Source organism: Acanthaster planci, linkage group LG14 (assembly GCF_054643075.1).
Source record: "Acanthaster planci isolate LZ-2023a linkage group LG14, COTS_SCS, whole genome shotgun sequence".
Taxonomy (NCBI): Eukaryota; Metazoa; Echinodermata; class Asteroidea; order Valvatida; family Acanthasteridae; genus Acanthaster; species Acanthaster planci.
The window spans coordinates 13606948-13631369 of NC_141790.1; the positions used below are offsets into that span (position 1 = coordinate 13606948).

Genomic DNA, 24422 nt, shown 5'->3' on the forward strand with positions numbered 1-24422 from the left:
GGCATTGTACATATATAGAGGAAATTCTTTCTTTGCAAAACAATCTCTCCCTACCCTCTTGAAGTCTGGGTCGCTACACTGAAATATAACAGAAACAAACAGTAATGCTACAGATCATTTCTCACATCCCATTCAGAAAGTTAGTTTGGACATTTTGGCCATTTTTAATCCATTTTCCACATGCTTATTTATAAAAAAAAAAGAGTGTGACGTGACTTCTCCATTCTTTCCTATCGTATTTTTGGATAGACACGCAAGTTAAACGCATTTATGGTGTAAAGTCGTGTAGAATATTTTAAACATTACAGTTAGTCCAAAGTTCTAATTAAGTACATAGAAATAAACAGGACAGGTTTTTATCGAGATTTTAAATATTTTTGAAACTTGTCATCATTGTTTATCATCGATTGAACGAGTTATAGTTTTCACATTGTTTAACATGGCCATTGTTGTTTTGTTCCATTCATTATTGGAATAGGCCATTTATACATTGTTACAAGGACCAGATGGATTTGGAACAGTGAGGAAATCTAACATATCTTTAATTTAAATACATGCAAAACTTGAAGGTTGACATTTATGGAGCAGCTTCTACGTGACTGGTACCCATCGTCCCTCTAAAGTTTCTCCTGCCATTTTATTTAAGCATACTTTTGGGAGGGAATCCTATTTGCGCCCTAGTAAGGCTTGTGTTTGTGAATAGAAGTGTCCTGTTCATGTTTTAACGAGTCACTAGCCTCCGTGTAAGGTCAGTCTCTGAGGGTTGACGCCCCGGCGTTCTCGCAGCTGATTCAGGCGCTTGGAAACCACCACATTCTACCGTGGTAAGGGGCTGCTGTCGTGGTAGCGATGCCTAGAAGACAAGGAACCCGTATTTCAGAATAATAACCACAACGGCTACTAATACTGCAATGATGACACATGAAGTGACACAACAGCAAGTTCTGGAACAACTGCAACACTCCTGAAACGGAAAGAGCGTTTTCTAATATTATTCATTTCCCCGAGTCAGCTAAGGGATTCATCTTCTTGTTGGAGAACCTAAATTAAAATGGCCGAAGTAAAGACTTCACTAATGCACATGTGAATAAAGACAACAATTGTTCCAATTCTCGTTATGAGTTGCCAATAGTATCTAAAACCTTTCGCGAAAAATTTCAAATTGCCACCCAGGGTTGATAAAGCATGATTATCGACGAAAGGGTGTCAACTATTTCTAATGCAAACGGCCCAGCATTTTGTGTGCGAATTGCCTTCGCTCAAAGACCGTGGGGTCCACAATATTAATGATTGGGAGATTTACTTACTCGAGACCTGCATGGATCAGCCACCGAGGCTAGTGAGAAGCATTGTTGAGTACACCCCCCGCCTCCTGTATCGTTCCAACTCATCTTTAAGGTCTTGGAATTCCTTGCTAATAATCAACTCTTCCAAGTCTAAGGACTTTATCTCGATCTGCTCAATACCACCGAATGCTATTAAAATCTTTATAACTTCGAAGAATCTGTTAGCTCAATGGCATGAGAGGAAAGATTTCCAGTTTTAATTAAAGACTAACAAGGGGCGCTGCGAATTTATAGCTCTGTCGTTTTCATCCGACATATCTGCATTTTTGAATGACGTGTCTTTCAGCCATTTCACCCAAAAATGTCAGCCAATGGCAGCAGCCCTTTCTCGGTGTTTCTATGCCAATAGACGCGCTTACTGGGGAATCCCAAATGATGTCAGCGTAACATTAAACAGCAACACACTCTGCTGGGTTTCGCAGACAAAGCGTTATGTGTGGAGTTTTGCCAGACAATTTATGTGATGTTACGAAATCATTCATTTCTAAAACAAGTTTAAAGTGTCCGACTACAATGATACCTTAATCCCGAATATTGTCAACGACAGTTTCCCAACTATTTTGCATGATGGGAATATCTTGTACAATTTAGTCAAACAACGAATTTTTTCTTTCTTTCTTTTAAATTTAAGTTGATTTTAGCACTAAAATAACTACATATGTCGTTCCATGAAACTAGTGTTGGTTTCTTAAGGAGGCGTGACGTATTTTATAACTTATTCTCTACAACGTTCACAAAGATCACATTCGAAAAAATTATCTGATGATTGCTTCATTGTAACACTTTTACCCTGTTTACCCAAACTGTACATTTAAAAAAAATTCTGTCAAGTTACAATAACCCTATTTTGCGATTCGAACATTACAAAAGCAGTGTCGTCGCATATTCTGATACAGCTGTATTTTACCCTGCTAAAATTATAACAATCTATCAGTCTGTTTACATATAACATATCAATGTGTTGCAGTTGAATCGCGTGACTGTTTTAAGTCACACAAAGCCACTAACGAAATAATCATCACCTTATGGGGTTCTAGAAAAAAAATATACGATTTAATCATTATCGTAAAGCTGCGTGCAAGATAATGGTCTGCTGCAGAACAAGGGCCTTGTATCTAAACATGATCTTTGAGGATATCGGATACTATGTGAGAGTTCACTTCAGTTAAAATCCGTGATTCGTGACGGTCTTATCTACATAATTATTTTGTATCTTGAAAAAGCAATAACATGAGAGGAAAGGATCAAATTCCTCATTTAATAGCTCATAAATAATGCTGCCAATTTATAGGATTGATTTTTACCCGAGACCTTGGGACATTATGACGTATTGTTCAAAAAAGTCCGCCAAAGAAAACAGTCCAACAGCGCGTTAGTATGCTAATGGTCGTGCTCACCGGGGAATCACGTGACGACAGCGTACAGTTTAGGATAGGGGAACAGTGCAATGTTTGTGACGTTTGTCATAAAATCCTTTGATGTTGCAAAACCATTCATTTCAACGAAAGTTAAATGTAAACTTTCCAAAACTTAATACCTTTATCCTTGACATTGTTCAGAAGTCTTATTAAACTCTTGCAGGCTGAGAAGCAGTTTTGTAATTCATATATTAGTCAAGGGCAAACCTTATTTCATTTTTATCGGAGTTGATTTCATAACCGAAACAGCTACCTTTGTTGTTGCAGTGAAACTACGTGTATTATCCAAAAAAAGGGGATGAGGTTATCGGCAATCCATTCCCAATGATGCTTATCATGCGTACAAATATTTCACACTGACTGAGTACATTTTAAAGTATTACAAAAGGGAACTGCATTACTGTCTGAAATCACATTTCACAGAAAAAGACTTGGGAATGATAAATATGTATAATTAGTACACTTTACTAAGAATGCTAATAAATGATTACTGAACGCTTTATTAAACTAATAGCGAGTCACAATAGTGTCATTTCGATCGAAACCAAGAAGCAGAAATAATTTTCCGGATTTTATACATTCCCTTCCACTCATGACTTTCTACAGAGACGTCCTTGTCCCAATGAAAAAGGAAACTATCAGAAGTTTTCTCAAATATGCACGAGCTTTTCGAAATTACCCCAGATTCTTTTCGGAGCTTGATAGGGCTACAATACAGCCTATATTTCGCATGTTAACAGGATTATAATCTGACAACTTATCAAATCACTGTTTCGCTGTTGATATCTTTAAAACGTGTGGTCTTATTTGGGATTTGAAATCCCATGGAGCTCATCACAAACAGGCAGAGTCGCTGTTGCAGGTTATTTTGCAAAGCTAAAACTACAAAATTAAGTTTGTGTACCAATAACATAATTATTCATGCGTTCCAAGTGTTTATGCTTGCAGTTAAATAATGTGACTGTCTAAAATACACAAAAACCACTGGCGAAATCACTAACAATCTTAGGGAACTTAAAAAGAATATCAACAAACTTTAGTTATTGTCCAGTTTCCCACAGAACACTTCTGCTGTCCGTGGGAAATGGGCCTACATGAAAGCAAGAGCTAGAGATAACCAGATCGTTGAAGGTATCAGAAATGTTTATGAGATTTTAGTTTCATCCAATTGAGATTTTCTGAAGTAGTCTTAAATAAGGGTGATGAGTGCCCGTCATAACATCCTTGTCAAAAATCTTGTTGCTCGACAAATCGCCAGAACTTACAGGGTCAGTCAATTTACAGGGCAGTCAAGAAACCTGGAACGAAAAAGCATATATATATGACGCATTTTCTTTGTCCTTTTTATCTGCTCGTCTGTGTTATTTTATGTTTGTGTTCTGTTTATTCAGTAACACGATGGAAAAGACTTTTCTGTTAGTTTTAATGTAGGGGGAATTACATCTATTAATCTAGCTTAACATCGATGTTTTTTGGAAACGGTGGCATGAAGACTAATAAAGGGGCCTGGTCAAGATAAAAGTCAGAGGAGAGAATTGCTGGTAATCTTGATTGGTTTCTATTTCGACGTGTCTATGTATTGCAGTCGTGATGACTATTATGAGCATCAGGGTTTGAATGAAGATATAACAGGCTCCACTGAACTACATTACTTATGTTATTTATTGAACGGACAGTATTTATTCTGTGTGCAAGGGAAAATATACTGTCCTCTTTTATCGAGCAACTAGCTCTTCCCACCCTAGCCCCTAGCCCGGAAATGTCTCTGAATTTGTTGACTTAGTAAGTAAATTTTGATATTCCTGTTGTTGATGCGCTTTGGAATGTTCCAACATAATGCCGTTAAGAACCTGGTTACACTGTGTTATATTACCTCAGTACTGATCATGGTGGTGGTCGAATACATGTTGTAGGAGGTTTTCCAGGATTGCAAATGTTGACGAACAATAAGGGCACCTCAGCGGCTGTACGCCATAATATTATGCAAAGAAGGGGGGAAATTAACTCTCAAATACTTGGTTGCTGCATTTTAATGATAACAACCCGTCCCATCATTGGTCGGAATGGTTTTTCTTGTTTTCTCGCAGTGCTCCAAACCCAAGGGATTGAAAATAACATGATAAGTGTAACTAGGATTCACATTTAGCGTACAGTGTTTTGTTTTCGATCCATGGCATCTAGTGTGAGCTTTTTTACCATCAGTTACCAAGATCTTAGGGTCAGAATAGCCTGTCCTAAGTTTAAAATGTCTTCTTAAAACAGCAGCACCTTTTAATGCTGTGCATGGTACTTCGTTATAAAACGCTCAGCTTGTTGGGATCTTGCACTGCGTCTCCACATGATATTTCACACGGAAGACAAACCCATTGGCATTAAAACGGCGCCAGAAAGTATGAACTCAACGATTTTGTGATAAGAGAACACGCCTATGCATACGACTACAACCATTTCATAGTAACAGCAGGTTTCTGTTGTCTATACTCACTCGTCTGGTGCGTGGTGGGTCATTTTTTCCTCCTTGTGGACCACGTTTTTGTGGTTTTTGTTTTCTGCGTGGTGGGTCGTTGTTGCTCATGTTGAACAGGTGTGTGCCGTACATCTACTTTAGTGTTAGTGATCCAACACGACCCTTTTTTCCCCGAGCAACCTAAGGGTGTCGTCAGCCAAACAGAGCCTAGTATTGGCCAATCACGAAACGACCCTAATTCATTGTATTTAGATACAGATCTATGTTATCTGTGATGCAGAGGGGCATACTATCAAACATTAATTATTTCGGGGGAAATGGGCAGTTCTTAATTCATTTGAAATCACCAAAGTGGCCTATTAACAGGGCGCAAACCTCTCTGTAAGTTTAATGTGCGTACACAATCTTCTTTTTTTTCATCTCATTCAAAGAGGTTCTAACAATACTGCTACAAAGGCTTGTTTAAATAAACTACAAAGAAATGTTTTAGTGACGGCATGTAGGCTGTTTAGTTAACTGTGTCCCAATATTGCGGTCATCTGACATTGTCATAAAAGTGTTTTGTTACTTCAAACACTCTTTCTATCGCTTACTAAACACTGACTCTGAGACGATCTTGAATGTTTCACATGGCCATGCATTTCACAGATGTGCTGTGTAGTCCATTCAGCCAATGCAATTGGCCTATGTACTAACAATGAAAGACAGACATGTTTACAGGAAATTCATTCTGTGTACGACAGTCTGTGCCGACCCTTTGGGGGTTTCTGGGAGTATATAAAATGTCATGGAAATAAACAACAGGTTAATATCTCTCTAAAAAAAGAACAGCAAGAGTGCTCGAAGTGCTTTGTTCATATTGCTCTGCTTCAATTGTCTTATCCCATCTAGACGTTTAATAGAGAGAGACAACTTAAGAAATGATTCTTTATGATACTGCAGGTTCTAAAGCTTCATGAACCGTTAAGTACTATTTTTCAGTTTACTTTGGTATAAATGGTCTAAACAGTACTGAGATAGCCATCGGACTGCAGATACTAAACACAGCATAGCCTGTAAACACTGACAACGATTGAAGAGTACTTTGGTTACTATACACTGGGATTTGTCATTCAAATTGGACAAAACTGATACGACACCAACCCTTACCCTACAAACACATTTTTCACTATAATAAATACATTATGTCTTTTCTATTTTCCACGAGTTTAGTTAACAGAACAAACGTCTCCATTCTTTATCATCCCATTCTTTAAAAAATAATGGGCATTAATAATGTACAGTCTATGAAAGTGTACTCGCAAACTCGCAAAGTAAACATGTAAAAGATTTTATTACGACCATTCAGTATTCCTGAACTTGCAATCACTTTAAATCATACATAGTTTTTGTTTTCCAAGCAACTAAATTATTGTTATTGGTGTATTCCTTTTATGTTGTATTCCACAAATGTATGTAAAGGTCATTGTTTTATACGTGTATCAGGTTGATTTTTAGCACTGAAGAATCGAATTTGCATTTAAAGAATCGAATACAATAATGGACCTTTTAGGAGGAAAGTCCTCTTTCTTGTGACTGGTAACCCCCTTGAGAATTTCTAGCTATTTCGATTGAGAGAATACTTTTGTGACCAGCAAACCCCCCTACTAAATCAAACGTTAATGTTTGCATCCGGTATACAAAACGTTTTGCAGTTCCGTAACGAGTCTCCAGCTTCCGTGGAAGGTCAGTGTCTGAAGCGTGAAGCACTGGCATTCATGCGCCTGGTTCAGGCTTGTGGCGCCCCGTCAGATCCTACCAGGGACACGGTGTCGGTAGTCACAGCAGAGAGCCTAGAAAAGATGGAACGCGAATTTCAGCAGAAGCACCACGCCTGTTCCCACTGCTACAGTGATGATAGTAGCAATGACACAACAGCAAGTGCCTGAACAGCCGCAACATTCGGAATCCTGAAGAAGAAACAAAAAGAAATTCCTTTTTAGTAATGCTTCTCTGAAAACTAACCTCCTTCAAAGATTTGTAATCCTTTGGGAAGGCCGAAATTAAAACACTGAATAGTAAGGAAATTTACATATGAATATAATTAACTTTTATGGTTTACATATCTTTTCCGTCAAATTTAATCAGCACAGGCAGCTATGAAGACACAGAATTTTTTTCTAAATTTTCGGGTTTAAAGGACAAAAACTGCTCTCAAATTTCACACAATTGTCAATGTTGATTTGGCGTGCTAACGAATATCAGCTATCGATTAGCATTTAGGCTAATTATTTCAGATGCCCAAACTCGGTGTTTTATACAGATAACTTCAATGAAAATTATGATATTGCAAGAGTAAGACATTAACAATTCGAAGATTTACACTTACACGATACCGTTTTGGGTCATTCGTTGATGAATTCGGCCACGTCGAATGGTTAACCCACCCACGTTCTGGATCATTCCATCCCATCTTGTCGTCTCAGGATTTCCTGCTAAGGGCTTTAACAAGTCTCGTAACTCAGTCTCTAATCCAGACGATGTTGTTGAACGCTATTCAGTTCTTTTTCAATCAAGTTCTTTTGAAGACAAAATTATTTTATGTCTTGGAAAGTTTATCACGTGAGAAGAAAGGATGCAATCTCTCATTTAAGGGCTCACCAACAACGCTGCCATTTTATAGCTTGGGATTCACCCAACGACTTGGGACATTTTGTATGACGTGTCGTAGGAAAAAAAATGCCAGCCAATGGGAGCAGTCCTACCACGCGTTGGGATGCTAATGGCACGCTTATACTGGGGAATACCAAGTGACGACAGCATTAATATGAGAGACTGCAGTCTTTGCATCGCTGTTTTATTCATTTCTTGGTCGGAATTTCCGATGATGTTACGAAATCTTCCAATGCTACAAGGTACATTTAAAATTTCCAAATGTAATGAATTGCCACTGAACTATCGCGTGGTGAGAAATCGTTGTACAAAAAATCCTGTCCATTCTTGGAATGACTTTAATTCACATTCATGTTAGTGAGTTTAGCTGAGTTGAATTAAGCGAGCAATGCAATTGTCATTGCAATGAAACTGCAGGTAATTTAGTTTCAAAAGGAAACATGTCGTTTATAACCAATTTTCAACAGTGCTAGCTCACCATGCATACAAATGTTTGACACTAGCGGAATGCTAGTACCTGTTCTTAGTTGATTATCAGAAAAGAAACTTACAGTGCTAAAGTAATTACTCTTGTACTACTGTAACCAATTGATTATTGGATGCTATTCTAAATTTGTAGTTAACGATAATTATATCTTTTCACTCGAAATCTACAAACTCAAATAACTTTCTACTATTCTTAAATTCTCTGCAACGCATGACATTCCATAGACATCACTCTCGCATTATAACAACCAGTACTTTGCACTTTTCCATTGAACTTTTCTAATTGGTTTCGGAGCGTGACAGGGCTACTACAGGGCTCATTCTTTGTATTATGAGATTGAATTTTATCATTTAAATGTTCAGTTTGTGTTGCTAAACCTTCAGCTTCAAATAGCTGAATAGCCTTAAATTCCAATTAATTCATTATAAATAAGCAGGGCCATTATTACTGGTGTAATGACTGTTTTCAAAGCCATACCTAAATCGTGTTTAATTGATTCGTCCAAAGCCATATACGCATAGCCTACCAATGGCAGTAATCATCGATCACCAACCCGGGATTTACATGTGCAATCTTCACTCATTTTCCCACTGTATCCCAAAAAACTCAACGGTTGCATAAAAGAAATGGGCGTAATACAGAACAAAGGCTAGAGGTAACCGGACCGTTGAGGATATTGAAAAGTTTGTGAGACTTCGGTTTGAGCCTTGTTTTGGTTTCATCTAACTGACATTTTGTGAAGTAGTCACTCCTTTGTATAGAAGGTTACTTGTCCGTTTTCAAAATCCAGCACAGTTTTCCGCTTCTCATGAAGTCACAGGAACTCACAGGATCAGATATTGCCAATCAGGCTGGAACGAAGATGCAGGCTTTTGTCTGTTAATAAAGTTGTTCTTCCGGGATAATCTGTAGCTTATTTTGACGTTTATTTTTCAGCATGATGGAAAGGTCTACATGACTGCTTAATCTGTAATAATGAACTAGTTCGGTATGTCAAAAAGCCAAGGTCTTTCGGGAACAGAGCACGCGCGCGTGTCAGGGTATGGCTGCCCTGATAGGACAGCCTATCACACGCACGTGTAGCAGTTCCTGAATATCATCGGACTGAGCATGCGCTGTTAGAATACCGTACTGGCTCATTGCAGAGATTTCACATGCACGATGCATTAATTTCCCAAAGCAATCTTGAATGGAACAATTGCTGCGTTATCATCGAGAAAAGGCCATTAGATTTAACACAACGTAACGCAAAATATTCGTGATTAATCAAATCTATGACAAAGGATTTCACACTCTTTCATTAGTTGATTTGTGACTGTTTATTTACAAAATCACTTTCCTCTTATGCCTCTCAAGTTCATCATTTCTGAATACAACTATAATTGGTTTGTATAATCGTTTATTGTTTCCCCTTTGAGTCGCATTTATTCATTAAAAAATGTAAATTTGAGTTCACATTTATTTACCTTGATACCATTTAAGGTGTTCTTGTAGCATGTGCTGCCAGCGACCTCTTTCTGTTTGAAATGGGGAGGGACAGAAAGGGCACTTCCACCAGGACCACTGTATCTCAAATATCAAAGAAAAAGGGGCGAAAGTTGACTTCAATAATTAGAACCTTTCTTTCTACCTTTCGTTAAAATTTCTCAGTATCAAGAGTGCATACCTCAAAAGAGTCATTATAGGTGTTTATACCTCGTATCGCTTTGGGGCCATCCTCGGCTACATGTCTGACACAGAATTGGGAAATCTTGTGATTGATATCCTTTCTTGGCCTCTACAAATGGCTAATGTACGTGTATATTTCTATTATAAAATTAACATTAATTTACTTTAATTCAGATGAAATTAGTCGTGGCGTTTTACTCATCTCAGCCGAGGAATAGCAGAATGCCCCTTCGAGTGAACATTCAAGACTTCCTTTAGTGATATTCTTTTAAAAAAATCAGTATGAATTTTGGAATGTACTTAAATCATAGCGAATTATCACCTCAAAATGTTTGCTCCGCATGTGTCGACGGAGTGAGTCCTCATCTGAAAACGCAAATGGACACCCATGACAGTTCCATGGCTATGCGTCATAACAACGTCATGCAAAAAGGAAGCATCATAGTAAAAGATTGTCACTTTTAGTAATATGCCAGCTTATTGCTGCTTTGTGATCATTTTAACGCATAGTGTACATTTCGTTATCTTTAGAATTCAAGATCTTTCTTTGAAGCAAGTGATTAGGAGTAGTAATGTTTATGACTTCTTCCAGTCAACGTAACACTTGAAACAGATCACTCTAGTCTTTATCCATCAATTGCTTTTTATAGATAGATATAAAACCTGAAATAAACAGGATTATTAATATATAAGATCTGTAAAAAACCTGGCCGGCAATGTGTATTTTATACACATGGCACCTAGCGTTTGCATTTGTAAATGGCCTGGTACAAGTGCAATTAACTGACGAATATTATTATGGGGGCACTACATAGCGGATAACTCATGCACTTTCAGGCAAAAGTTGTCCAAAACCCAATCCCCGCAAAGTTTTACAAATTCCAGTTGCATTAAGTGCTCAACTTCCGTTTATAGGTTGTACTCTCTGCAATGATTAACGTAATTAAACTTTTGGCAAATCTGTTAGCACATTTTGAAACAACCTTTTCTGATTTACCTTTGCATGTATCTCAACTAAGTGTTGATTGCGTGCAGCTTCTGTAGGATATGCCTCAGAACACAAGTGACACTTCCAAGGCTGTAAGTCATGATAAAATCATGCATGCAAACAAAAATAAATACCTTAGAAGTTTGTTATTTGTCTAATACTGCCCAAACATTTCATAAAAATTACTAGAGGTTCAATGTGCTGGCATGCTCGATTCAGTGCCTAAAATAAGATACGGGTTTGCTACCTTCATGAATGACAATCGTTTCAAAGAGAGCGTTTATTGCTTTGCATCAAGCTGCATTATAATAGACGTAAACCACACTTTTCATTCACTTCTGAATTGTAATAATTTCTGAACACATAAGACCTGTTTTATATTTCATGGAATTTTGAGTTTCAAAGTCAGGGCATTTCAAATAACATGATGATTTTTAATCTAGATGCAGGTTCTGCGAGGGCTTCTACTTATGCACCATCGCAACTAACGTGAGCTTTTTACAACCAGTGACCACGGTCTTGAAGATGTCGAAATAATCCATTCCAAGTTCGAAATGTCGCCCTACAAAAATGGCACCTCCAACGCTTTGCATCGTTAAACCATGCAAAACAATCACATAAATAAAAAAGTCTAAATCCTCACTAAAAGCAATAGATATCGAACTCTGGCAAACTTTATTGGGACTGAAATGAAACTAGAATAAAGGAGCTTTCCATATTTGAGCCAACAAGATAAAAAACAAGCTTATTGAAATCTGTAGCCGTTACTTACTCGTGAACGTTGTAGGTCACTGATATCTGGCTGTGGGTGCGGTTTTGTCGACACTTTTGGCTGCCGAAGAGGACCACTATTGCCAGCCATGTTGAATTCGCCCAACACATTACTCCGATTCTCAGTAAACCAGCAAATCGAATTATTTTATGTCTCCATCTACATCATGCATCATGCAACCTATGACGTCAGCTAAACGTGGCCCGACATTGGCCAATAGTCTCACTACCCTGACCAGTTGAAATGTTAATGTGCCTGGTCGCCTCGAAGTTCAGTAATCAGACATAACTACTATATAAATTTGTTGTTACACAGATTTCCATATGCATAGTGTTACTAGATTTGAATTGTTGCTGACTGCTCTCTAGAATTCGTGTGGAAACCTTAATAACCTTACTTTCATCCAGGGTTTGGTTTCTTTGGGGCATTTTTAAATTTTGATTGTGGCTGATACTTTCTTGAAAATAGACAAAACAATAAAAACCTCAAAAAAGTCAAATCCATAATTGCAAAAGGGTACGTTCAGGGATATCTTCCTTAGAAATTGGAGTTACTTTTATCATAAAAACTCCTCTAATTTCGTATCATTTGGAACCGTCTGAAGCTGGGGGGACTGAATTTCTTTCAATGTGGTTGAAAACTCAGTCAGAAATGTTTACACATGTTTTCTTGATGTGGTTTATTCTTTTCTTTATACTTTGACTTTACATTTCAAAGTGGGGGATATATCCCCCTTCCTCAAGGGCCTAGAGACAGAGGTGTAGGGGTGCGGTGCACTTCCCTCCAGTCGGCAAATAGTGCTTCGGTTGACAAATGAGTCCAAAATTACGTATTACGTAAAATTATCGTACATAAACGATATACGTTGGCCGTCGGCATATCCTCTGAAGCATGAAATGTAGCCTACCACAGATTTCCATTTTTCGTACTTGGTGAATTTTAAACGACTAGAAGTTAGCGAAGTAGTTGCAAATTGACTCTGACACCCCCCCCCATGGAAAATGCCTTCGTTACGCCTGTGCCCATCCCCAGTATTTATACCCATCCGAATGACAGTCACTATATAATGATGTAGAAGCTGCCAGAACAGAATTCCCCCAAAGACTGCATTTAGAGCTACAATGAAATGACAATTAAGGACACAATATTTCTGCAATTACGTCAGACAAAGTTGTAACTAGAGTTGTAAACTAAGAATTAGGATGGTTATTCTCAACATATTAATTTATTAAACCTAAGTGAAGAAGACCTTCAAACTTCTGCATTATTAATGTTTTCAGCCCAAGAATTGTATAAGTTACATGTGTTCTCCTTCAAGGGGCAGACCCAGTTCAAGCTTCTACTTTTTGTCTGACCTCCTCCGTACTATTATAAATTGAGTTTTGTTAACTTCTATAGTATGGAAATAAACCTGAAACCTTATAAACCTGAATATTATTGAGTATATTGAAAAGTTTGACTGAGATTTGTTGGTTAGAAACTGCGGCTGGACTTGATCGAGATCACAGTTGTGAATGGAAACAATCAGACATTTTCATTTTGAGCAAGCTTTTCTAAAATGTTAAAAATCTCACTGAAGCCAACAGGGATACAGTTTCTTCTTTACTAAAGGAGATCAGATTCTGATTAGTAATATGAAATGACTGTCCAACGTTAACTTTTCATATTGTTGAAAATGTTCTCTTTATGCAATTTTGTAAAAAAAAACCTGCATTTTACATGTTAAAATCACAACAATTTAATGCAAGATATACAAGCAATTTCTTTTTATTGAAGATATTACTAGCTCAAATTTTACAAAGCTAAAATTATAACACAACACCTCCACAGTCACATGTGACAAATTAGCCTGCTATAAAGCGAGGTCACAGGTAACCAGATCATTGAGGATTTTGGTTATGAGAGTTCTGTTGATTGAGAGTTGTAGGGATGTTTATCCAGTTGATTTATAAATTCCTTGTGGAAGGTTGCCGGTCCATTGAAATCGAACAACACTGGCTATCAGGCTGGAACAAAGAATGCATGTACAGCAATATGATCACTGAAAAATGACCAATGATCTGAGACATTTTATGACAAGTTGTGCTCAAAATATTCCAAAATTAATTAAAGGTAAAATGAATGAGAACACTGACCCTTTGGCAAAAAAACGTGATTTTACAAAATTACTATACGTTGTTTGGTTGCTGTCGGTATTTATATGTGAATCACTCAAAGTCACAGAGCATCAAGTTCCGTTGTATAGCCTTACTTGCATTTGTCCTTCAAGCCCAAACACTGGTATACCATTCAACACGCTGCAGTTGACTTACGCAGCTCCCCTTTGAGACATTTACGCGATTCGCTTTCATTTTGCGAAAAAAATATTTAAATCTGATGTTAAATACATTCACCTCGATACCATGCGAGATATTCTTATTAGATGTGTTTCCACCGACTTTCCTTCGCTTGTCTGGACAGAAAGGGCACTTCCAGGTGTCAGGTTGACTCAAAACATTTATTTCTTGTCACCTGCTAATAAATGATTTTCTCGATTTATGTGTAGTGCGTGATTGGATCAAGATAACGCATACCTATAACTTCAAAAGCCTCATTTTTTCAGAAAGCGGTGCTTGAATGGGTCATTAGAAGTGTTTATAATCGTGCAATCCACAAAATAACATTTCTGTCAGCGTGGACAATTGTTAATTGTTATCCAACTTCAAGGCAAACTTGTCGTAACTTTTTTGGAATTTTCTTTATCCTTTTTAAAATTTTCCAATTTTCTAATAACTTTAAGATAAAATAAATCTTTTAACTGTCGATTTCAATCGGGCTGCAGTTGAGTGAGGTATTTTATCCATGCTTCATGTCACGTAACTTTAGGCGAAGAAAACCCAGTGAGCTATATCCAGAAGATATCTTCTGCGGTAAGCCAGATTCTCTTTATTTTAAGCTAAAGTCCCCCCCCCAACGGTTCCAGGAACAAGTTTGTTTACGGGCAAACGTGTCTTGGTTGTCAAAAGTTTGGAATCCTATGGCTTTTTTGAAGAGCGACTGCTCCATTTGGGGGCTTTTTACATGTTACACGTTTTTGAAAGAAGGGAAATGAAAAAATAACTCTCCTCTCATTTTTCTCTAAATGAAATTGATTCAGTGCTTGATCCCGATTGTCCCTAAAATTGACGGAAAAGGGGCAAAGAATATTGAAGCAGAAATGGAAAATGACGGTGGGTTCTTTCACACGCAAAGGTTTTATCGCCCTTCTCTTTTGAAACCGCCAGCGTCATTCTTCGGCAATTATCCATTTTCATGTACAATGCGGTGACTGTAAAATAGCTTTGAAGGACGTACCGTCACAACCATTCGTCTGTGTTCCTAATCCTCAACCATATGACCTTTTGCACTCAGTGTGTTTACTTACTCTTTTGAAATGAATTGTCTGTGCACATGCATTAATCCATCATATTGTGTTTGTCCAAGAACCCTAACATGGGGTAACTTTGGTCAGCGGGTAACTTTGGTCAGTAACCACTCGAGGCTTTGAAACGTTCTTATTCTCTCAAACGTATAGTGGACGTAAAGTGGACGTATTTAGTACCATTTTATTCAGAAATATCATGGTTATTCATTATTTAACACTTTCGTTGTTTGTGGTAACCATGGTAACCATTATTATTTTGATTTTCATGCCCCGTTTGATGAAAACCAAAAACAAAACATAACGAATGTTGCCCCAAACCCAGGGTAATTTTGGTCACCCTTTGAGCCCTAAAACACCAATATATTTTGAAATTCTTGAGAAAAAATTTGAAAGTCGCTGAGAAGTTTATTCCTACAGACAGGGATGTTTAAAAAGACTGATTTCTTTGACGTTGAGAAAAAGTCTGGCAATTTACTTCTTCAAACCTTTCAATTCTAAAAAAAGCATAGCATTAAGACTTGTTTTGATTATGTTGGCATAGGTTCACCGAAAAGATATACATTTTAGATATATTTAAGGTTTTTCTTTATGAATAAAGACATTTTTCAATCTAGTAATTTATTCTTCCCTTTCTGTCATGACTTAGCTGTCGTTATCCATTCACCAGAGAACGAATCCTGGTTTATTTACCTGTCTGTGAAAAATGCTTTAAAATTTTTGGTTTTTCCAGATGTTTCGCAATCACATTTTCTGTTTGAAAGAATTTTGGTTTTCCCCCAGTTGTTTGGCAATTTCTACAATTTCAAGGCCCAACATTTCTGTGCTCCGGATATCCCCACCCTGGTACTTTTTTCAAATCGACAAAAAACCTTTGTTGGAATATTTGCGCTTTTGCCACCCACGCCTGATTTATGAAAGGATTTTTGTTTGGTGCCTGGAAGTGCTTACATCAGGCTGATATCACGCGCTCACCTCATGTCATTTCATCCAATCAGACAACGCCAAGTATGTTTTGGCACCACACCACACCACACTTGAACTTTGGAGTAAAACTCTAATCCATGTTTCTCTTCACCAAAATCTTCCGATTAAGTACAAAACGGCTTTGATATTTATCATTTGGACAATTTTGGATTAAGGAATATACATCATGTCTTCAAAGTACTACCAAATGTTAGCCTTGTAAAATACCAATAAAAGTTTCATTCGTAAAAGGTGCTATTGCTAATCTAATGCTCGTTTCTTTGCTAAATGACCAAAGTAGTAAAACAAAGAGAACGTGAATGGAATAAAATGATTCAAAGCAATCATCAGCGACCAACATGCCGAAAAATGACGCATACATGCATCACGTCTTTTCATTTTCGTAAAATGTTCACTACGTCAAATTACAATTATCGGTGATTCAAAAAACTTTTGCCAAAAGAGATGGTGCAAACCATACTTTATTAGCCATGGAAATTAATCATCGCAATTAGTCACTACTCAGCCGAAACATCGTTGTGCCAGTTTATTCGGTTTTAAACTCTCTCAAACTGATCTACCCTGGAATGTTTTACCATGCTCAGTTTTGTAGAAACATGTGACTTCTCTATTATTTTTATATCACTCGAAGGATAGTAACTACGCATGTATGTCATTCACTCCAGTCTACTGAGCTTCTAAAATAACAATAAACAATTATGCTATATCACTAGGACAAGTATGTTGAAGCACTCACACGTAAATTGTATATAGACCAGCGCTACCTTTTTCCCAGAAGTGTTAGTTTGCTTCTCTCCTAAGTGTGCCTGTGTACATAGGCTACAAAGCACTGCATACTTTTAAAAACTCAATGAAGAATTTCATGGAAAAACACCGCTATATCTATCATTTTTCTAAAATATGAGTTAATTAAGATGACCAACATTTTGTTCATAAAAATATCTGATAATTGACACCTTGTCTGCCAAAGTCCGATATGTATTTTTGAAGATATGATAAATTGTATATCATATTTTCTTATTATTCTCTTTATTTTAGCAGACAATAATCATGCATCATCTCAAAATTAATAAAATGGATATATTGCTTTCAGCAATGAAACTCTTCAAATGCTGACATATCATTAGTCAAACTCAGTTTTCATCATTCAGTTATTCACTTTGCCTGCAAGTTGTGCAGACTGCAGATTAAAAAAAGCTTTTTTGCTTTAGCGTTTTGGTGTAATGTTTCAATTTCAAATCCCCCATTAAAGAAAGAGGAGGTGAAATGAATTCAGTTGAGAAGGCTGAAATTATACAATTATATCAATGTTTCCTAGCCATCATCCTTATGTTTTAAATTAAATTTAGGTAAAGCAAACAATCAATTACAGTGAAATCACAAACACACGTTGAGATTTAAACAAATGCATTCGATCTGTTGCAAATTCTACACCGTGGGGCAGACAGAACACTTCAACAGTTGCGTTGTCAGAGGTGAAGGGCTATAAATACAAGATCACTGAGGACATGTGAAAGTTTGTCAGACTTCCATTGGTACGGAATATTGGAGTCAGTTAAATGAAGGTGAGTATAAAGTAGGCCTTCTATCATATAGATAGATAGCCATCATGGTTAATACGGGCCCTGCTCAGTATCAAACCGGATCAGATTCTGACATTTATCTCACAATTGTTGGGTTTTTTTCATTTGAAGAGAAGATTTTGTTACTAAATCTTACGTTTTAAAGATTTTCTATTGTGTTAAAATGGCATTTATTTTGCAGTTTGAAATCTGAACCTAATGCGCTGTAAATAGTGATTGTCTTTGTTACTGGTTATATTTCTGTTGAAAACATGAATCATGACGTCATATAAGTCTTTTACATGGTCACAGTGTTTATATATCTAGTTACATTATGCCATTGCCTACAGTTACACCAAGACCTTTAGCGAAATCATCAGTCTGCTTTGGGGTTGAAAGAATGTTTAAGATTAATAATGATTACTATCTTCCAAACTCATCAGAATATCTTAACAGTTGGTTGTATGACATTGGACCTCTTTGAGACAGCAGAGACTTTCGAGAACAAAATCCTCCGAGCTTAGCCGAAAGTTTGAGTTCCGTTAGGTGGAACTGCGTTGTTTAGTGTCATCTAGTTGGTTGAATTTTATAGAGCAGTCATTCCTATGCATCCGTCATGACATCTTGGTAAAGTGTCCTGTTTCCTAAGAGGTTACCAGTACAAGACCGCGCTTCATTAGGCTGCAAAAAACAAAGGGAATATGGCGGGTTTTTTTACTTTGCTCGTGTAGGCTCACTATAGTGACACTTTCGCGGAAATAATTACCGTCATTGAAAGTGGCATTTTACATCGACTTGCAGTATCCTTTAAAAGATAGCATGAAGATTTATGGAATTTCCTCTTCAGATAGAAGTTAGCGGTTAAATTGTTTGCAATCTTGAATGTTTTCATTATGATAGGATCGTCGAGAAATGACCAAACCCCATTGATGAATTTTTACCGCTTGACACGTGTTTACCTTTATATTTTGTTAAATTTACGATTTGAAATTCCCAAAACAGGATATTAAGAACAAGCAGTATGATTTTTGTGGCGATATACTTTCATGTGGCAAAATTGAAATTACAAAACCGTATCCACTTGTTCACCTATCACTATCACTGGCAAAATTACCAACGACCAACTGTTGAACCAATTCAACGAAGAAATATGTGTAGAAAAAAATGCAGGCAAAACGAGGAAATAAAAGGAATGCAGAACAAAATGTCCTAAATACTTAAATATAAAGCCATAGAGAATATCAATGAGTATACCTGAACGTTTGATGGAAATAAGTTGATTCGAAAATGCGGCGTGGCTTGATCGAGATGAAGTATTGTCAAGTGGCAAAAGAAAGGGATTGTATGCAGTATTTCCAGTCTGAGAACGTGACTTGATGCAAAAGACGTTGCCAGTATTTACATAATCACACAACATGACTCGCTTGGCTGAAAAACAAACACAACTTATGCTTATAACTTAAACTTACTATCAAAACAGACTTGTTACTTGAATGCCTGTTATTAACATAATGAGGTTGACTGAGGTGAAGACCTTACTGCAAACAATGACTTTAATTTATTACCATTTATGGCATTTTCCTTTGAAACAATACTAACAACATATGAAACAGTCGTTTCCTGTTCTGGATCAAGATAACTTTAGTTACAAGGTGGAAAGTCGTCAGCTACCCCCAGATAAATTGATTATACATTTACTTGATCATATGGAAATCATCGTCTTAATTTCTTTCTTCGTTACGCACAAAAGATTCGTGATAGTGAGTCCACTGTTTTGTTTCTTTGCATAGAGCTGTTATTGCTCCCAAAACAAATATTCACAGAGTTTCTGAATTTCTGTTCTCCATGTAAACTTTGGTAAATTTCACATTTATTTGAAGACACGGACATTGTGGGCATCGGTACTGTCGATGATACATAATTACGAAAAAAGAGAAGAAAAATCAACATCACAGAATCTGCCATTTTCCGTTTTCTGGAAACTTCCAAAGCTTCAAGTGAAACTGTACTCAGACAATGCTGTCTGACAAACTTTCCAACATATTATTACATTTAATTGAATAAACGTTCACTTCGGATACATACTCGATCGCGTAATGGATCGTTGCCGTCAGCCTGCGAACCGTCCTTTCTACGTTTCTTGTCATCGGGTTTGGGATCGCCGCCGTCCGCCATGTTCAATTACCTTCCTCTGATTTACATTTCACACAAGCCAACACTGTCTACCACTCTACGCAATTTCTGTTTGATGTAAGTCAAACTAGGCATGCTATTGGCCAGAGCCAAAATAACTGTGTTTGCGTGTGTATCATAGTACAACTGAAGGTAAGACCGAACATGATGAAATTTTCACATTCTTTGTATATTTAAAAGACATTCGATGAAAGACGCAGGATTCTTGAAATTTAAAATTCATCAAAGTAAGGTCGCTCTATCTGAATTCCGAATCAACCTTGCGTGGATTGAAAAGGACATATACATGAAAAATAGGAAATCGTTCCTTATAGTAAGACCGTTGTCTAAGGGCCATGGATTTGGAGTACAATTGATGTTATTGAACGTTGGCTATGTTTAGACATTCAATGGTACCTAATAATTTCAACGATTTACAATGATAGGAGCATCTTGTGCAAGTGCCGAAAAAAGACGCGGTGCGTCATTTTTCGGCAAACACCCATTTTCACGCACGGTAAGGTGATTGTGCAGTGCTTTTGAAAGCCATACCATCACAATCATTATTCTGTGTTCTTAATGCATACCCAAGTGACTCTTTCCCTTATGTCCATTTACTTACTCTTTTGAAATGAAATGGGTGTGCACGTAAATGAAACCATCATAATGTGTTGTCCGAGTATAACGATAACGTATACGGCGCAGTATTTTTCAAACCAAAGTCAGATCTTGCAAAATTATTTTTACGCATCAAATTTCAAATTTTGTGCAAATTGTAAGTTGGTTTTAAAACCCTACAGCATTCTATTTAGTTTTAATCAACAGTATAGAATGTCACACTTAAAACGATAGGCGACTTGTAGAAAAAATTTAGCATTCGGTTGTGCCTTGTAGAGCATTAATGGGTTCATTCAGTGCTAAGAGCCACATTAATCATTCCAGGTACATCATTGCATAGCTGAAACCCAGAGTAACAACGGAAGTTCCAAGGTACCCCTCATTCAGGGGAAATATGTTAACAATAACTATGTCAAACATGTTTGCTTATATGGAGTGTGTTGGTATGGTTCTTTTGCACAGAACATTTCCTCTAAAAGAAGTACTTAAATTTCCTGGTTGCTGTGAGGTCTGGGATACAACTGAAAAGCCTAATTTTGACACGGTACTGCTAAGTTCTAATATCACATGTAGCTTCAATTGACGTGTAAACGTTCGTAAGTCTGCTTGTCGCGGCCTATTTGGCCTGTCTGTGAAAAATGCCTTAAAAATGTTGGTTTTTCCAGATGTTTCGCAATCACATTTTCTGCTTGAAATATTTTTGGGTTTCCCCCAGTTGTTTGGCAATTGCATTCTTTTATAATTTCAAGGCCCAACATTTCCGAGCTCCGGTTATCCCCAACCTGCTATTTTTTTTAAATCAATAAAAAAACCTTTGTTGGAATCTTTGCCACCCACGCATGGTTTATGAAAGGATTTTTTGTTTGGTGCCCAGAAGTGTTTACGTCACGCCGATATCACGCGCTCACCTCATGTTATTTCATCCAATCAGGCAACTCCAAGTATGTTTTGGCATCACACCACACCACACTTGAACTTTGGAGTAAAATTCTAATCTATGTTTCTCTTGAACAAAATCTTCCAATTTTGATGCCCCAAAAATAAAAAAGGCTTTGATAATTATTATTTGGACAATTTTGCATTCAGGAAAATACATCATGTCTTCAAAGTACGACAAAGTGTCAGCCTCGTAAAATACCACAGATTTGTTTCATTTGTAAAGGTGCTGTTGCTAATCTAACGCTCATTTCTTTGCTAAATAACTAATGTAATATAACAAGAGAACCTGAGTAAAATAAAATGATTCCAAGCAATCATCAGCGACCAACGTGCCGAAAAATGACGCATACATGCATAACGACTTTTCAGTTTCATAAAATGTTCACTGCCGTCAAATTACAATAATCAGTGATTCACAAAACTTTTGCCAAAAGAGATGGTGTAGCTTACAACAATTTGTAAACCATACTTTATAAGCCATCGATATTTTCGTCAACTACCGCGAATTCTTTTAAGGAAATAAAATGAGTCCAAATCATTTGTAGAAAGAAAATTTCGTTAGATACACAATGCGTCGTTTCCGTGTGTCGCAGCTTACGCGTTAGGCCGATGTACAGGCCTATTACTCATATACTGAGGTATGTTGTTGCGACGAAAATAACCTCCTGGGAAAATCCATGATGTGCAATACCATTGGCAACATTTACGACGAACAAAAAGAACAAGTTCAACCATCCTGAAGTGGGTTCATCCTCATGGCAACGGATTCATATTATAATTTGAAGGTTAGTCCTGGATGACCCAGACAGAAAAATACCCGGTTACTTCCCAATAATCCAGCGCGCGTGCTTCCTCCCCCCGGATTCTAAAATCTATCTTTGGTTTCCGGGGGGGAATTATTAATGAGAACAGCCTAAAATTGGACACCTTTGGAGCTCTCGTGTATTTGCATTTACGCTTTGCAGTCGGTGGTTTGTTGAGTACAATTTCAGGGATGATCTAAACAAATTAAGCAATTTCATATCCTTGAGCGATTGTGCCGAAATTTTGGCAGACACGTCAACCAGCTTGTCTTTTTGTACTACGCTTTCTTCAATATTTGATTCCTGTCCAAAAGGTAAGTGAAAATGATCTGTTGGACGCGAATATTTATCGTCTAAATTTGTTCCCTAAATTTACTTCCTCAAAAATAGCCTGGCAATGGTCATGGTCGCGCCTTTACTCCTGTGACCCCGTGTACGTGGGACCTTTTCATCGATTTTTCGTCAGCTGTTCCTGAAAGTGGTTTTGTTTGAGTTTTGTTTGCGTCTCAGCAGAGGATAAAGGGACGATTGTTTGTCTTTCCGTCAGAATAATTTTGCCATAGCAAACCCATGAGCAATATACATTTATTTTTCAATACCCTCACGGCCCACTGCCTGCAGTCCAGGCTAGCTTCCTTGTCTGGTCGCCGATAAACACGTCGCTGTGTAAGAAAATAAATTTAACTGCACACAAGAAGATGACGAGTTACCGATCATAAATCTATATGATATGAATACCTGGATTATTTTATGAATGCTGTTAATGTCTTACCCTTTTTCATGCCAATTAAATGGCTGTTTTTCGAGGCCAGTGACAGATAATAAATTAACAATATTGCTGTATTTGATTGTCATGCAATCTGAGACGTTTTTAACCAATTTGTTCATAGTAAGGAAGGGAATTTACAGTGCCTTGAATATAGAGTATATAGAGTATAGAAATGTTAATTAAAACCCCGTTTGTGTGTGTTCCTTCGTTGTGCATTTTCTCTCATTTGCTTAATGTTTGCTAGAGATTCAAGCAGAAATCTGTACCTAAAATGCTATAAATTCTTCTACCCAGTTCCATTCCCATTGACAACTGGTAACTAAATAATAAAAGATGAGTGTTTTTAATACTACGCCCTAACATGGCGTCAGGCTCGAGTCCACAAATTCTTCATGCGTCATGTGCGAATAGGGGCATCATGATCAGTACCGTTTTCGTGCATACCCACAACAGTGGTGAATTGTCCACATAACATACGGGTAGACAGTGGAGCGCCTACTACTTCATAACTACTCAGCAGGTTCCGTTCGTACAACAGTGTCATCACTCACATTCGTGCAAGTCAATCCTACCATTCTTGTTTCTGTTGTAGGCTTTCGCTAGACTAGAGAAGGCAAACATGGAATCTACTGATTGCAAGAAAGAGACGAGACCAGAAGCGAAAGACCCTAGCAAGGCTTCGGGAAAGGCTTCCATCATTCAGAAGATAGATCGTGAAAGTATGATACCCCAAGGTCTGACCCCGGTCGATGGCAATGAGCCAAGAAGAAGTAGGAAACCAAGGAAAGGTACGTGAATACCAAGGGTTTACTAAGGGACACTATAACCATTTATGGTCCAAATGTTGCTCAGTGACCGGAAAGGTAGAGACCTAAGCGTGTCTAGTCAGTTCCAAAGTGTTTCAGTGCTATCCATTGATAGGTTTACATGGAAATTCAGAAACACCGACAGATTTCATATGTATTACATTCGAGATTGAAATTTGCCAAACTGAAGCTCCTTGTAAATGTAGAAGATTATGAAAACATTTTCCTGTACCGCTCTTTGTCCCCAACTGTTTATTGTGCTTCAATCTTTCATGTGGGTTTCCAAATCGTAACAGCTTATAACATTCACGTCCTAAAAATTGAACTGGATAAATTCAAAGGCAATGAACCGATATCTGACACTTCTAAGTGGAGCAATTTTAATCCCTAGATGTTTTTACTGGTAGTCTATTTTGCAGCAGAGCAAGCATTCTCTACAAGCAGCAAAACTGTGTACTTTACTGTTTGCACAGTGAGTGCTTTAATAAACAATCATACACAAATTTCAAAATACTAGTCTAATTTTGTTAAGACCTGTATGTCCAACTGTCCAACGCTTTTATACAAT

The 24422-nt window shown here is 37.4% G+C and overlaps 2 protein-coding genes across 16 annotated transcripts in view; one reads left to right on the forward strand and one right to left on the reverse strand.

The window, feature by feature from the left end:
* LOC110981659 (uncharacterized) overlaps positions 1-24422 on the forward strand; it is a 71811-nt gene that overhangs the window by 46241 nt on the left and 1148 nt on the right. For 4 of the 9 annotated variants that reach the window (XM_087145586.1, XM_087145591.1, XM_087145589.1 and 1 more), the window contains one exon: positions 23641-23836. In XM_087145586.1, the coding sequence (XP_087001712.1) occupies positions 23641-23836 (196 nt within the window). The other 5 variants (XM_087145587.1, XM_087145590.1, XM_087145592.1 and 2 more) reach the window with 5 other exon arrangements.
* LOC110981660 (uncharacterized) lies at positions 8051-19974 on the reverse strand. 7 transcript variants are annotated; one of them, XM_087145574.1, is made up of 6 exons: positions 11799-17576; positions 11503-11611; positions 11036-11116; positions 10361-10404; positions 9837-9933; positions 8051-9246 (listed from the first exon to the last, which is right to left on the reverse strand). In XM_087145574.1, the coding sequence occupies exons 1-6, from the start codon at positions 11906-11908 to the stop codon at positions 9217-9219; spliced, it is 471 nt and encodes a 156-aa protein (XP_087001700.1). In that variant the 5' UTR covers positions 11909-17576; the 3' UTR covers positions 8051-9216. The 7 variants fall into 7 exon arrangements, 6 of the variants coding, with proteins under 6 accessions (XP_087001700.1, XP_087001698.1, XP_087001699.1 ...); XM_087145572.1 differs by having other exon boundaries at positions 10361-10441; positions 11799-12252; XM_087145573.1 differs by having other exon boundaries at positions 8051-9221; positions 10361-10441; positions 11799-11929.

Excerpts from the sequence above, each read along its gene's own strand:
- LOC110981660 (XM_087145572.1), bottom strand. The coding sequence starts at position 11,908 with ATGTGTTGGGCGAATTCAACATGGCTGGCAATAGTGGTCCTCTTCGGC. Across the intron at positions 10,442-11,035 it reads TAGTTGAGATACATGCAAAG|CCATGGAACTGTCATGGGTG; the intron begins GTAAATCAGAAA and ends TATGACGCATAG. Across the intron at positions 9,934-10,360 it reads TGCGGAGCAAACATTTTGAG|TGGTCCTGGTGGAAGTGCCC; the intron begins GTGATAATTCGC and ends TTTGAGATACAG.